This window comes from Salmo salar, chromosome 13, assembly GCF_965601325.2.
Source record: "Salmo salar chromosome 13, fSalSal1, whole genome shotgun sequence".
NCBI lineage: Eukaryota > Metazoa > Chordata > Actinopteri > Salmoniformes > Salmonidae > Salmo > Salmo salar.
Genome location: NC_138303.1, coordinates 65,455,764 through 65,472,417, shown reverse-complemented (window position 1 = coordinate 65,472,417; position 16,654 = coordinate 65,455,764). Strand labels below are relative to the sequence as shown.

The 16,654-nt window shown below is 40.5% G+C and overlaps 1 protein-coding gene across 1 annotated transcript in view; it reads right to left on the bottom strand.

Moving 5' to 3' along the window:
• LOC106567556 (transmembrane protein 132E) overlaps positions 1–16,047 on the bottom strand; it is a 383,196-nt gene extending 367,149 nt beyond the window's left edge. Inside the window, exon 1 of the mRNA XM_014137017.3 lies at positions 14,725–16,047. Within this exon, the coding sequence (XP_013992492.1) occupies positions 14,725–14,785 (61 nt within the window). The 5' untranslated portion in view covers positions 14,786–16,047. The remainder of the gene's footprint in view (positions 1–14,724) is intronic.
• Between the last annotated feature and the right edge of the window lie 607 nt (positions 16,048–16,654).

The following is a 16,654-nucleotide window of genomic DNA, read 5'->3' as shown; positions in this document are numbered from 1 at the left end:
CTCATGTTGGAGCCTTTGAATTGCCACTCCACTTTGTCTCTATACTGACATTTCGCTTGTTTGATTGCCTTGGAGAGAATACCTACACTGTTTGTATTAGGCCATATTCCCAGTCACCTTTCCATGGTTAAATGCGGTGGTTTGCGCTTTCAGTTTTATGCGAATACCGCCATCCAACCACAGTTTTTGGTTAGGGTAGATTTTAGTCACAGAAGTTAACTTCCATGGGATAGGGGGCGGTATTTTGACGTCCGGATGAAAAGCGTGCCCAAAGTAAACTTCCTGCTACTCAGGCCCAGAAGCTAGGATATGCATATAATTGGTGGATCTGGATAGAAAACTCAAAAGTTTCTAAAACTGTTAAAATAATATCTGTGAGTATAACAGAACTGAGATGGCAGGCGAAACCCAGAGGACAAACCATCCCCCCAGAAAATATTTCATCCTACCACTGATTTCAATGGCTGGCACTTTTATAATAGGGTGAAATCGTGCCCGATTGCAGTTCCTAGGGCTTCCACTAGATGTCAGTCTTTAGAAATAGTTTCAGGCTGGTTTTTGGAAAAATTAGCAGGAAATTGAAGTTTTTCTAGGTGGCTCCCATTTTGGCTGTAGTGTTTCCAAGCGCGTGAATGAGAGCGCGTTCTTTGGTATTTTTCTTCGGTAAAGACAATAACGATTCTCCGTCTTAAATTGTATCGTTTATTTGCGTATTAGGGTACCTAAGGTTTGATTATAAACGTTGATTGACTTGTTTGGATAAGTTTATTGGTAACGTTTGGGATTCATTTTGTAGGAGGGAAACCGAGTGGATTATTGACTGAAGCGCGCCAGCTAAACTGAGTTATGGATATAAAGAAGGACTTCATCGAACAAAAGGACCATTTGTAATGTAACTGGAACCTTTTGGAGTGCCAACAGAAGAAGATCTTCAAAGGTAAGGCATTTTTTATATCGCCATTTCTGACTTGTGCCGCAACTCCCTGGTTGAAAATGATTTGTTATGCATTTGCGTGCTGGCCACTGTCCTCAGATATTCACATGGTTTGCTTTCGCCGTAAAGCCTTTTTGAAATCTGACACAGCGGCTGGATTAACAACAAGTTAAGCTTTATTGATGTACTGCACTTGTGATTTCATGAAAGTTTAATAATTATAGTAATTTAATTTGAATTTGGCGCTCTGCAATTTCACCGGAAGGTGTCGAAATGGGACGCTAGCATACCACTGATCCGCAAGAAGTTAAAACATCTCCTATACACTTCCTTATAAACTCACTCACCGACTCAGCATATACGGTAATATTCTTCTTTGAGGATAGTCCGCATGAGCGAAACAATCTTGAAGCGTGGATTCCGATTAGTCAGACCAGCGTTGAATAGTCCTTAGCACGGGTACATCCTGTTTGAGTTTCTGCCTGTAGGATGGTAGTAGCAAAATGGAGTTGTGGTCGGATTTGCCAAAGGGAGGGCGGGGGAGGGCCTTGTACGCATTGCGGAAGTTAGAGTAGCAGTTATCTAGAGTTTTACCAGTGCTACAGTCAATATGCTGATAACAAGGCTACCTAAATTCACTCAAATTTGCTTTGTTAAAATCCCCAGCTACAATAAATGCAGCCTCAGAATATATGGTTTCTAGTTTGCATAAAGTCCAGTGAAGTTCCTTGAGGGCCGTTGTGGTATCGGTTTGAGGGGGATATACACGGCTGTGACAATAACAGAGGAGAATTCCCTAAAGATAATACGGTTGGCATTTGATTGCGAGGAATTCTAGGTCAGGTGAACAAAAGGACTTGAGTTCCTGTATGTTGTTACAATTACACCATCAGTTGTTAACCTCTCTGGGCTAGGCGGGACGAAATCGTCCCACTTACGCAACAGCCAGTGTAATCCCGTGGCGCGATTTTCAAATACCTTAGAAATGCTATTACTTCAATTTCTCAAACATATGACTATTTTACAGCATTTTAAAGACAAGACTCTCGTTAATCTAACCACACTGTCCGATTTCAAAAAGGCTTTACAACGAAAGGAAAACATTAGATTATGTCAGCAGAGTACCCAGCCAGAAATAATCAGACACCCATTTTTCAAGCTAGCATATAATGTCACATAAACCCAAACCACAGCTAAATGTAGCACTAACCTTTGATGATCTTCATCAGATGACACACCTAGGACATTATGTTATACAATACATGCATGTTTTGTTCAATCAAGTTCATATTTATATCAAAAACCAGCTTTTTACATTAGCATGTGACGTTCAGAACTAGCATACCCCCCGCAAACCTCCGGTGAATTTACTAAATTACTCACGATAAACGTTCACAAAAAACATAATTATTTTAAGAATTATAGATACAGAACTCCTTTGTGCAATCGAGGTGTCCGATTTTAAAATAGCTTTTCGGTGAAAGCACATTTTGCAATATTCTGAGTAGATAGCCCAGCCATCACGGCTAGCCATTTAGACACCCACCAAGTTTAGCCCTGACCAAACTCCGATTTACTATTACAAAAGTTTGATTACCTTTGATGTTCTTCGTCAGAATGCACTCCCAGGACTGCTACTTCAATAACAAATGTTGGTTTGGTCCAAAATAATCCATCGTTATATCCAAATAGCGGCGTTTTGTTCGTGCGTTCAAGACACTATCCGAAGTGTAAATAAGGGTCACGAGCATGGCGCAATTCGTGACAAAAAAAATTCTAAATATTCCATTACCGTACTTCGAAGCATGTCAACCACTGTTTAAAATCCATTTTTATGCCATTTTTCTCGTAAAAAAGCGATAATATTCCGACCGGGAATCTGCGTTTAGGTAAACAGAGGAAAGAAAACAAAGCATTCGGTCGACGCGGGCACGCGCCTGAGTCTCACAGTACTGTAACCATCCACTACCCAAACGCGCTACTTTTTTTTTTTTTTTCAGCCAGAGCCTGCAAAGCCACGATTCAGCTTTTTGCCGCCTTCTGAGAGCCCATGGGAGCCGTAGGAAGTGTCACGTAACAGCAGAGATCCTCTGTAATGGATAGAGATAATCAAGAAGGGCAAGAAATTGTCAGACAGGCCACTTCCTGCATGGAATCTTCTCAGGTTTTGGCCTGCCATATGAGTTCTGTTATACTCACAGACACCATTCAAACAGTTTTAGAAACTTTAGGGTGTTTTCTATCCAAAGCCAATAATTATATGCATATTCTAGTTACTGGGCAGGAGTAGTAACGGGTACGTTTTAAATCGGGTACGTTTTTTATCCAGCCGTGTCAATACTGCCCCCTAGCCCTAACAGGTTAATCATGAAACATACACCCGCCCTTCTTCCCAGAGATGTTTATTCCTGTCGGCGTGATACACAAAGAATCCCGGTGGCTGTACCGGGAGACAGCCGTATCCCGAGACAGCCATGTTTCCGTGAAACAGTACGTTACAATCCCTGATGTCTCTACGGAAAGCAATCCTTGCCCTAATTTCGTCCACCTTGTTATTTAAAGACTGGACATTAGCGAGTAATATACTCAGGAGTGGTGCGTGCGCCTCCGAAGTCTGACCAGAAGACTGCTCCGCCTACCTCTTCTCCGCTCCGTTGTTTTTGGTCAGCTTCTGGAATGAGTTCAAATGCCCTGGGTGGGTCGGACAAAGGATCTGCTTCAGGAAAGTCGTATTGGTAAATTGATGTATTATAAATTAAACTGTTCCATGAAAATGTGTATATGAAAACCATAACTGGCACGCTGATCTGTAGACATGGTAAGAAATTGGCATTCCGAATTCTCATGTAGCCTATTACCGGCAACTTCCGGAGCGTAATGGGAGAATCTGCGAAAGCCAGCAGGAGGGTCAGGTTCTCTCGCCCTCTGGCTCCGAGTCATTTGCGTCTTATTTAAAAAAAAAATTAATTGACAATTGTCTCTATAAACGGAAAAATAAGTTTAAAAAAAATTCCCAGATGACTTTCGGTTGACCAAGATTAGTTTATTGGTTGGGGTTGACATTTGATCAAGTTAACCATTAATATATTATTTCCTTTAGATGGCCTAATTCCAATACTTCCAAAGTCTAAGACCTACAGCAAAGCAAATAAGGGCGTTATTGTCACCACAGAAATTAGAGGTCGACCAATTATGATTTTTCAACACCGATACCGATTGGAGGACCAAAGAAAGCCGATACCGATTAAAAATCGGACAATTTTTATATATGTAATAATGACAATTACAACAATACTGAATGAACACTTATTTTAACTTAATATAATACATCAATAAAATCAATTTAGTATCACAAATGAAACGTTCAATTTGTTTAAATAATGCAAAAACAAAGTGTTGGAGAAGAAAGTAAAAGTGCAATATGTGCCATGTAAAAAAGCTAACGTTTAAGTTCCTTGCTCAGAACATATGAAAGCTGGTGGTTAGTTTTAACATGAGTCTTCAATATTCCCAGGTAAGAAGTTTTGGGTTGTAGTTATAGGACTATTTCTCTCTATACCATTTGCATTTCATATACCTTTGACTATTGGATGATTTAATAGGTCCTTGATTGCCAGCCTAATCTCGGGAGTTGATAGGCTTGAAGTCATAAACAGCGCAATGCTTGAAGCACAGCGAAGAGCTGCTGGCAAATGCAGGAAAGTGCCATTTGAATGAATGCTTATGAACCTGCTGCTGCCTACCACCGCTCAATCAGACTGCTCTATCAAATCATAGACTTAATTATAATAACACCAAGAAATACGAGCCTTAGTTTCAAGATTTGACCATATTAATGACCTATCATATCGAAAACAAAACGTTTATTCTTTCAGTGAAATACGGAACCATTCCGTATTTTATCTAACGGGTGTCATCCATAAGTCTAAATATTGCACAACATTCAATGTTATGTCATAATTATGTAAAATTCTGGCAAATTAATTACGGTCTTTGTTAGGAAGAAATGGTCTTCACACAATTCGCAACGAGTCAGGCAGCCCAAACTGCTACATATACCCCGACTCTTCTTGCACAGAACGCAAGAGAAGTGACACAATTTCCCTAGTTAAAAGAAATTCATGTTAGCAGGCAATATTAACTAAATATGCAGGTTTAAAAATATATACTTGTTTTGATTTTAAGGTTTATGTTTAGGTACACAGTGCAACGACAGTGCTTTTTTCAATGTGCTTGTTAAATCACCCGTTTGGCAAAGTAGGCTATGATTCAATGATAAATGAACAGGCACGCATCGATTTTATGCAACGCAGGACAAGCTAGATAAACTTGTAATATCAACCATGCATTGTTCACTAGTGATTATGTTAAGATATCTTACAAAAAAACTACGTTTAATGCTAGCTAGCACCTTACCTTGGCTCCTTGCTGCACTCGCATAACATGTAGTCAGCCTGCTACGCAGTCTCCTAGTGGAGTGCAATGTAATCGGCGTCCAAAAATGCCAATTACCCATTGTTATGAAAACCTGAAATTGGCCCTAATTAAAATCGGCCATTCCAATTAATCGGTTGACCTCTAATAGAAATGTGAATGAGGGCCGTTATTCGGGAGGAGTTATGTTCGTTCACGCACGCAGATTTACAGAAGGTCTAATTTATAATGGGAAACAAGGCATGCGCCAAGTTTCTAAATCAATATTTTGGTGTGTGCGTTGTCTTCTCAGAAATAGCACACGTACGGTTATAAAATGAGGCCCCTGGACTGAGACTGCAGTGTGGTAGCTATAGTCCATATCCAGTGTCCGTATGCACTGTGTAAAAAGGCTAGTGGTGGGAGGTATGCCAAGCAAACATGACTTCGCTAACACTTCCACCTCAGGCATGTTATGCAGTGCAGACTGAAAGCGGTCTCAAACAAATCGATCCACAGGGGAAGGACAACTCAGATATACAACACCAGTAAACATGGTATGTGCTACATATTCATACCTAACTGATCAGAGATAGCCAATGTCTCCTCGTCTGCTTTTTTATTTTAACAAGGCAAGTCAGTTAAGAACAAATTCTTATTTTTAATGACGGCCTAGGAACAGTGGGTTAACTGCCTTGTTCAGGGGCAGAACGACATTTGTACCTTGTCAGCTTGGGGATTCGATCTTGCATCCTTTCGGTTACTAGTCCAACGCTCTAACCACTAGGCTACGCTGCTTGATAAGAGATGTTTTTTTTAAGACATGCATGAAGGCATTCAGAAAACGGTAGAACCGTCTTCAAGCATTAAAGACTAGGCCTTACTGTATAATCATATTTCTGTGAAAGCTGCAAGCAGATTACTTTGACACATGGGACGTTTCATGTGAATGCATTTCCATAATTTGCTGTAATGTATGCAATGTGCAATTTATTTTAATAATGTTATACCAATCAATCGAATAGCAAATAACAATAAGTCATAACTTGTGGCTAAGTAGACAACACCATTGGTTGACTGGACAAGGGTGTTTGTGTGGAAACTATGGAGTAAAAGGGGCCGTTGTAACAGTTGAAGATGAGCCAGAAAGTATGGCCAACCTATGGATTGGTGTTAATAGGTTCCAGGATTGCACTATACACTTTAGATTCAGTGTTAACCAAATATCCATTGTCATGATATTCCGGTTGCTGCCCACAATTATTTTAACAAACTGATGGCAGTGCATGCATGTTCAGGAGAGACTTCTCCTAACATTACTATCAACCACTGACAGATGTGGGCTGTCCCGAGGATTTAGGGAGACATAATCTGGCATCTGTCATAACATGGCTTTTATACTGGTGTTCTTTGGATGTGTACTGACATATTTCGGCACAATAAAAAAAGAAAGCTTGCTGTTGGAAAATGCCACACTTTCACCGTCACAATGAATAGTTGTCCGACAAAACAGGAGGTCTGATCCCATCCAAGACAAAACGTGTATTCATAAAATGCAAAGAAGTTGATTAGATTCATCTTAAAACGTACTATGACAAAGAGAAAAGGTTGATTGTTGGAGCTGTGAGGACATTTATAATGCCTACTAGAAGTACTATCGTTCTTTTGAATCACCCCTACCTAAATAAACCTGCATTAGAATAACAATATACTGTGATAAATAAAACTGACAGACCAATCCAATTGATTTAATACCTATCGCCTCCATCATAGGTATGTTCTTACACTGAGGTGCAGCATGAAAATGAAGAATAAAGTAATTTAAACATGCTACATCTATTTTATTTTACTGAGAAAGGATTTACTGTTGAACAAAAAAAAATCCCTCAAATTCACTGGATTTCTTCAGAGACATTTGTGTACAAGTTGTTTACAAACCACACCAGACAGGGAAACAAAGTGGGTAAATATACTGAACAAAAATAAACGCAACATGTAAAACATTTCCATGTTTCATAAGCTGAAATAAGATCCCAGAACTGTTCCATACACACAAATAACATCTCAAATTTGGGGCACTAATTTGTTTACATCCTGGTTAGTGAGCATTTCTCCTTTGCCATGATAATCCATCCGCCTGACAGGTGTGGCATATCAAAAAGCATGATCATTACACAGTTGCACCTTGTGCTGGGGGAAATAGAAGTCAATGCCACAGATGTCTCAAGATGAGGTAGTGTGCAATTGGTATGCTGGCTGATTGCAGGAATGTCCACCAGAGCTGTTGCCAGATCATTTTATGTTCATTTCCCTAAAATAAGCCACTTCATTTTAGAGAATTTGGCAGTACGTCCGACCGGTGTAACCACACCAGCCCAGGACCTCCACATCCGGCTTCTTCCCCTGTGGGACCGTCTGAGACCAGCCACCCGGACAGCTGATGAAACATTCCACAGGCCACAATCAACAGCCTGGTCAACGATATGCAAGGGGATGTGTTGCACTGCATGAGGCAAATTGTGGTCATAGAGTGGTGACCCGTCATTCAGGGCAGGTGGGGGGGGGGCTTGCCTGTTTTGCATGTTATTTTGGCATTAATACTTGTCACATCAGTTTACAAACAATGTAAAAAAAAATATATATAACAAGTTAATAAAGCCGCTTACAACATGGTCTCTTTTGTTGAGTAAGGCAGCTCCTAAATGCAGGTATTTCAGCCTAGCTCAGTGCTTCCTGTGGTGGTGGGTCAAGCCAGCAGAAAATACGGAGTGTTGCGCCGTGATTGGCTCAGTGTTCTGTCACTCATGGGGACTTTACCTTACTGCCAAGTGTAAGAGGATACATTAAATTCTAGCCCTTCAGCTGCTGCCATAAAATTGCCCATCCAAGAAGGCTCAAGGTCATTGGCCACATAAAATGACGTCAAATCACATACAGTGCCTTGCGAAAGTATTCGGCCCCCTTGAACTTTGACCTTTTGCCACATTTCAGGCTTCAAACATAAAGATATAAAACTGTAATTTTTTGTGAAGAATCAACAACAAGTGGGACACAATCATGAAGTGGAACGAAATTTATTGGATATTTCAAACTTTTTTAACAAATAAAAAACTGAAAAATTGGGCTTGCAAAATCATTCAGCCCCCTTAAGTTAATACTTTGTAGCGCCACCTTTTGCTGCGATTACAGCTGTAAGTCGCTTGGGGTATGTCTATCAGTTTTACACATCGAGAGACTGAAATTTTTGCCCATTCCTCCTTGCAAAACAGCTCGAGCTCAGTGAGGTTGGATGGAGAGCATTTGTGAACAGCAGTTTTCAGTTATTTCCACAGATTCTCGATTGGATTCAGGTCTGGACTTTGACTTGGCCATTCTAACACCTGGATATGTTTATTTGTGAACCATTCCATTGTAGATTTTGCTTTATGTTTTGGATCATTGTCTTGTTGGAAGACAAATCTCCGTCCCAGTCTCAGGTCTTTTGCAGACTCCATCAGGTTGTCTTCCAGAATGGTCCTGTATTTGGCTCCATCCAGCTTCCCATCAATTTTAAACATCTTCCCTGCCCCTGCTGAAGAAAAGCAGGCCCAAACCATGATGCTGCCACCACCATGTTTGACAGTGGGGATGGTGTGTTCAGGGTGATGAGCTGTGTTGCTTTTACGCCAAACATAACGTTTTGCATTGTTGCCAAAAAGTTCGATTTTGGTTTCATCTGACCAGAGCACCTTCTTCCACATGTTTGGTGTGTCTCCCAGGTGGCTAGTGGCAAACTTTAAACGACACTTTTTATGGATATCTTTAAGAAATGGCTTTCTTCTTGCCACTCTTCCATAAAGGCCAGATTTGTGCAGTATACGACTGATAGTTGTCCTATGGACAGAGTCTCCCACCTCAGCTGTAGATCTCTGCAGTTCATCCAGAGTGATCATGGGCCTCTTGGCTGCATCTCTGATCAGTCTTCTCCTTGTATGAGCTGAAAGTTTAGAGGGACGGCCGGGTCTTTGTAGATTTGCAGTGGTCTGATACTCCTTCCATTTCAATATTATCGCTTGCACAGTGCTCCTTGGGATGTTTAAAGCTTGGGAAATCTTTTTGTATCCAAACCCGGCTTTAAACTTCTCCACAACAGTATCTCGGACCTGCCTGGTGTGTTCCTTGTTCTTCATGATGCTCTCTGCGCTTTAAACGGACCTCTGAGACTATCACAGAGCAGGTGCATTTATACGGAGACTTGATTACACACAGGTGGATTCTATTTATCATCATTAGTCATTTAGGTCAACATTGGATCATTCAGAGATCCTCACTGAACTTCTGGAGAGTTTGCTGCACTGAAAGTAAAGGGGCTGAATAATTTTGCACGGCCAATTTTTCAGTTTTTTATTTGTTAAAAATATTTGAAATATCCAATAAATTTCGTTCCACTTCTTAATTGTGTCCCACTTGTTGTTGATTCTTCACAAAAAATTACAGTTTTATATCTTTATGTTTGAAGCCTGAAATGTGTCAAAAGGTCGAAAAGTTAAAGGGGGCCGAATACTTTCGCAAGGCACTGTATGTACCTTAGCTTTGATTGGCCTAATCATGTCAATATCATACTTTCAAAATCTTAGCTAGCAGTCATCATTAATCAAGTTGACAATCTACTGGCAAATCCTTTTTAATACTTGTCATATGAATAGGGTTGCAAAGGGTCGAAAACTTTCCAGGAAATTCTCTTTGGGAAGTTAAGCCTGGGAATTTTGCTTAAATTCATTAAAAAAAAAAGTTTTAAAAAAGTTAGCTTATAACAGTGAACCTTTTTTGTGGGATACACAAGGCAATTCTAGGTCTTGAGGCATATTTTGGTTAAACTATCCCCAATTCAATGGAATTGCAACCCTCTGCATGCGCAGTACATTGTTCCATCACATGTGCAGTGCACTCTTCAATCACATGTGCAGCTGATTCTCAAGATCTTGCACACTAATGAGATGCTATAGAGCACTACTACACTGTCTGAGCCAAGGACTACATGCTTTCTGGTAAATTGATTACAATACTGGGTGGGGTGAATATATTTTATGACATACATAATTTTTTGTTAACTAGTAAATAGTAGCCTACTGCAAAGTGTGTTTAAATTATTTCAAACTCGTTAATCTCCGCTAGTTAGTTTTTGCTACCATGTGGGTTTTAGCTTGCCTGAGCCTGCTAACTGAGTGTTAATTCACATGTTTCCATACATGTTTCATTTTAAAACATTTCTTACAAAGGAGTTTAATCTAACTTTCTGTACATGGAATTGTATTGTGTTTTTTTTTTTACTGATCTTTACAGGAAAATGTCTCGGGCACTATCTGATGTGTGGAGACATTTCACTGCAGCTAATGTAGAAGGAAATGCTGTGTGCATTTGCAAATACTGTGGCAAATCATATGTGAAGATGCAGAATCATCTGGCCAAGTGCATAAAGTTCCCTCAGCGCGCACAACAAGCAACCTCTGACAGAAGTCCCTCTACTTCTATTTAAGGTGAAAATTATTAATCAGACACCTTATTGATAGCAACAGCTCGTGGTCCTTCTGGAATCAGAAGTTTTTTTTGCCTCAATGGAGGAATGTAGTCAGATAAATGCTGATGAATGTCTTGCTCGAGCTGTGAATGCAACTGGTTCACCTCTGATGCTCACAGCCAATGTGTATTGGAAGGGATTTCTGAATGTTCTTTGCCCAGTATACACCCCTCCAACCAGACATGCTTTATCTACTCATTTGCTGGATGCAGAGTTCAACAAAGTTCAAGTGAAAGTCAAGCAACTCATAGAGAAAGCAGACTGTATTGCAATCATCTCTGATGGATGGTTGAACATTCATGGGCAAGGAATAATTAACTACATAATCTCCACCCCTCAACCAGTATTCTACAAGAGCACTGACACAAGGGACAACAGACACACAGGTCTCTACATTGCAGATGAGCTGAAGGCAGGCATCAATGACCTTGGACCACAGAAGGTATTTGCACTTGTGACAGACAATGCTGCGAACATGAAGGCTGTTTGGTCTAAAGTGGAGGAGTCCTACCCTCACATCACAACCATTGGCTGTGCTGCTCTTGTATTGAATCCGCTCCTCAAGGACATCATGGCACTGAAAACAATGGATACACTTCTGCAAGAGAGCCAAGGAAATGGTTAGGTATGTATAGGGTCATCAAGTTAAAGCAGCAAAGTGAAGAATAAGAACACCACATTGAAGCTGCCCAGCAACACCTATTAGGGTGGTGTTGTCATGTTGGACAGTCTCCTGGAGGGAAACGAGTCTCTCCAAAAAATTGCCATATCTCAGTCTGCGAATATGGACAGCCCCATCAAGAGGATCCTCCTGGATGATGTATTTTGGGAGAGAGAGGTAAAGCAGCCTGAAACCTATAGCAGTAGCCATTGCACGGATCGTGGGAGACAATGCCATCCTATCTGATGTTCCGACTGCTTGCAGATGTAAGAGAAGAAATCTGTACTGCCCTGCCCACTTCACTGTTGCTCCAAACAGAGGAAACTGCAGTTCTGAAACAAATCAAAAAGCGTGAAGACTTCTGTCTGAAGCCCATACACGCCAAGGAATACATGTTGGACCCCAAGTATGCTGGCAAGAGCATCCTATCAGATGCAAAGATCAACAAGGCCTATGGTGTCATACTATCGTGTCTCGCCACCTTGGCCTGGATGAGGGCAAGGTTCTTGGCAGTCTGGCAACGTACACTTCCAAGCAAGTGGTTTGGGATGGAGATGCAACAATGTGAATCCAAAAATGTATTGTATGCTGCTGCATAAATTATGTAATATGCCAGGGAGATATGTATACTGTAGCTAAGAAAGTAATACTAAGCATATGTTGTGTAGTAAGATGTTAGTAGCCCATGTGCCTCACCCTAATAGCTTGGTCTATTTACCCCTCTTCAAAATTACACCTACTGTTCTACTATAAACTTTTAGAGAAATGTAATCAATCGACATATTGGAAGAGCTTTCACTGTCTGCTTATATGCCGCCTTTATTTATCCTACGGTTCTAACTTGGTGTACAGTGAGAGCACTGTAAGAACAGCCCATGTTCAGAATTCTGTCACTGTACATTTCAAAAGTGCTAAACAAATAATTATTGACTAACGTTAGGGCCGTCCTAGCTCGGTCATTGTCTTAATCGAAATTAAGGATTGCCTCTTAGCTGCTTGTCGTCCCCATATGCCATTGTTTGTATATCTCAATTGTCATTAGAAACCACATTTGTTTAAGCAAGTCAGCCATGTTTGTTTTTTTTTTTTTGTTTTTTTAAAGGTAGTAAATGAGGCTGAATGAACTGTTTCACTTCCAGACAATGCTCCACTGATAGCCAGGTGTAAGATGTTGGGACAGCTTTATTTAGACCTTAACAGTTTGTGGGCACCGTTTGTCACCATTATATTACAATGAATGCATTGTTTATTGTTGTGGCTTTGCTGGCATGCATTCCACTTAATTTTTTGCCCCACCAAGATGTACATGCTAAAATCGCCACTGGTCTTCTGATCCTCGCCCCTACCTTTTTATTAACAGATGCATATATATACTCCCAGTCAAGTGAAATCCATAGATTAGGGCCTAATTAATTTATTTCAATTGACTGGATTTCCTTATATAAACTGTAACTTAGTAAAAAAAAAAAAGTTGCATTTATATTTGTTTATTGTAACTACAATTCATATAGGCTGTATCTCAATCAATTTAACAAATCTTATTTTGTGGTGTGCCTAAATTTGGTGCACCATTTTTTTTTCTTTTTTTTGTGTAGAGCCAGCAACACACACTTCAGTGGAACCAGATCATGAGTGAGCCCTTGGTGAAATTACTTTTGACCGCTATCCTTAGCAATGTGATGCAATACTGACCACTGTCTTTGGGGGTCCCTCATGTAAGGAATACATTGCAAACTATAGTGACTTTGCAGACCAGTAAAAGCCTTTATTTCAGTGTGTGTTGTAGTGCATCCCTCTTTGTGCATTACTGCAAATGGGGCAAAAGGGCGCATCCTAAACCTGAATGGAAGAGCACACCAGAAATATTTATACGGTATTTAAAAATGTTTTTTTTTCTAATCGGTTCAGAAAATAAGATGACTAGTGAAACTAAAAACATTGGCTACAAAAACCTGTTATTAAAGTGTGGCAAGCTACACAGCCCTGCTCCCACCTTGTGGAGAGATGCTGTTTGTGGACCCTCAAGTGCACTTGCCCAGGACCATTCATTGCAAATGAAAGCATACAACTGGTTGTATACCTCACTTGCATTAATAACTTAATCCTTACATGCATCTATTGGCTCCTATATTACGCTGTGTGTGCGCAGAATAACAAATCCAAATTTAAAGAGAAGCTGAACTTCTTGCTTTGGCCTCATTTTAGATTTGATTCATTAAAGAAATGCTAGCAGCCATTACTGAATTCAAATGAGAGTTGGTTTCTGGGTGTGGTTTGATGTGGGTTTTTCGCAGGTGGGAAGACTAAGACAAATGTTCTCTCTTCAGCCGGCTGGTGTGCGACTGTGGCAAATTTGGTTTAACTTTGGATAGTCTATCTCCGGGGCTAGTTAGGGCCGTCAATAAATTACACAACGTAAATGAGACAATATTTTGATGTTGCACACATTTTAGTTATCAATAAATGCCTTAAATTGTTCTACTTTAATGTATAGTTGGTTTGCGTCACTGACATTTGGAGGTATTGTATTTTTAACATTACACAATGGACATGGGACAATTTACAGATGTCTCCAACTAGCCCCATATGGACATCCAGAGTCAAACCACATTTAGCACGGGCATTACTATCTGGTTGCATGCAGCTCAGAATTGATGATTACATGTGTGCTGCCAGCTGTGGGCAGGATGAAATGAACCCCCCCACATTCTAAACGGAAGATCATGATTAGTTATTATTGGAGTCAGATGTGTTAGCTGGGGGGAAAAAACTGACACCAATCGGCCCCGAGGACTAGAGTTGCCAATCCCTGATTTAAGTAGTGATATACTCAGGTAGTCTACAAAACTCCGTTATGATAATTTTGGTCATATAAGTGTCATCCATTTTAAACTCTGTAGTCAATTTTTACAGTATAATCAAATGTTTGATTCATATCGATGCAATACAAGATGTTTTCTAAATGAGAAGTTGCAACTGTTTTCTACTCTGAAATCTCAAAATCGCATCTCGCTTGACATAGCGTACCGATAACAACCAAACAGGCGCCGCCCACAGTCGTCGCAACCCAACCGAGATGTAGGCCTACATATCATGGAGTTCAGACACCAAGCTAATCATCATTCTGAAGCATACTATGTCACTCGGTTAGGCACTTACCATTAGAAATGAGCACCACACAGAGCAGAAGAGTTCCTCTGCGATATGGTGAAATTGACATCGTAGATCTCAGTAAATCCAGTAAGCAGTCTTGAATACAGGAGTCTTCAAATATAGCTTCCGACCGGTGTTAGGTCTACGGCAGGTTTTTCAAGAGTCTAACGTTGAATTGTTTACAAGATGTGGGGCTGTAGACTAGGCTGCTGAATCGGTCTGTGTCAAATCCTACAAATGTCTGACTGGCTTAATGAAAACAAAATGTAAGGCACGATGAACGAAAGTCTTCTCTTTATAAAGGGGCTCCAAGCCGGAGAAGAAAGTTACAGGTATCAGGATCAAGTGGCTCGAGACTCCCACGCGTCTGTTTCCAATTGCGCCCTCAATTAAAGTCCACCATGCATGTTCCAAATATGTTGCCAAGTCCACGGGTTAAATAATGCAACAAATGCGCAATTGTACTAATACATTGCAATAAAAAATAACTATTGATGTTGAATTCCTCGCCGTTCAGTTGGCTACGCTAAATGCGGAGGTATTTGATGCTGGTAGGCTATAAACTGCAGCGCCTAAAATTGATAAACGTGTTTTCCAAACGGCCCTGAAACCTAAAACTGGACAGTGGGTGTAGTTTTCCATGATACGGAACCAATTAAACAGAACATTTAACCAAGCCCCGATGCAACAATGTAGCCAACTGACAATGGAGACCATCCGTCGGTTTTTACCGCGCGGTAGGGTACACGGGCTAGGGTTCAACAAAGTGTGCCTTTTGCCAGCTGTCTCATGCCTTTATTAAAGTTCCAGTGCACAGGCGAGAGGAACCGCCAGTAGGCAAAAAAGACTATTCCACACGTAACATAATGTATACGAAAGAAACACTCCACTAATCTCGGGAAATTCCGCGTCTCCCAACCCAAGTCACTGAATGCGTTTCATGCGGTGATTTGGAGGTTCATCTAGTTCCCAGATTGAAAACGGCAGTCCACATAATATGCCTACAACATTTCTATGTTAGGCTACCTTAATTCTCCTCGCCTTTATATTCTAGAAGTCCTGAGTGACAACAATGTTGACCATTTTCACTCAATCCGCGGTAGTAGCCCAAATCCATCCCCTAGCTGTGGTTCAAAACTCACGGACTGTTCGCAATAGCCTGCCCTGTGTTGACCATTCTTTGGCACTCCTCTAATGAAGGAAAGAAAGAAACATTTCGTTCTCGTATACGTTGTGTCCGAAAAAGCGACTTTCTCAAAAGCAGTTGCTACTAAGATCCTTCTCCCTCTCTCAGGCTTGAACAAAATGCTGAACAACGCATCAATCAACCAAATCTTAATCACGTGGAACCCTGACGCGCGTGCGATGCATACTTTATCCAATGAGGTGGACAGTGTGCGTGTGTACAATTTGTACAACATGTTGCATTAACTATGAGTTCGTTGTTCTATAACGAATGGAATTGCTTTTAAATCCGAAATTCAAGGTGAGCAATATGAAAAAGTCTTAATTTCAATAAATAAACATTTATCAAAACGATCATAAGATGCCGATGATACGAAGAGACCATTATATTTATTTTGAATGACAATTACTATTTAGGTGGTTCATAACTGTTCGGGATCAACTTTATGATAAGAGCCAATGCAATAATTCCCATCGTTAGTATTTATTAGGATCCCCATTAGCTGCTGCAGCAGGGGCGAAAATCTGATATCAACTTTGGAGGGGACAATTACATGAAATTTTCTCAAGAGCAATTCCTGAGGGGGACACCAAAAGTAGTGCTGTAACACATAGCCTCCATTGTAATAGGGTAAATGTATATTGAGGAACCAAAGAAATGAGGTGTTTGCCGTACTCCTAACTACCGGTACCCAAAACTACACAACTAATCACAACAGCAATACCATTGCCTTTAACAAATCTTAGTTCA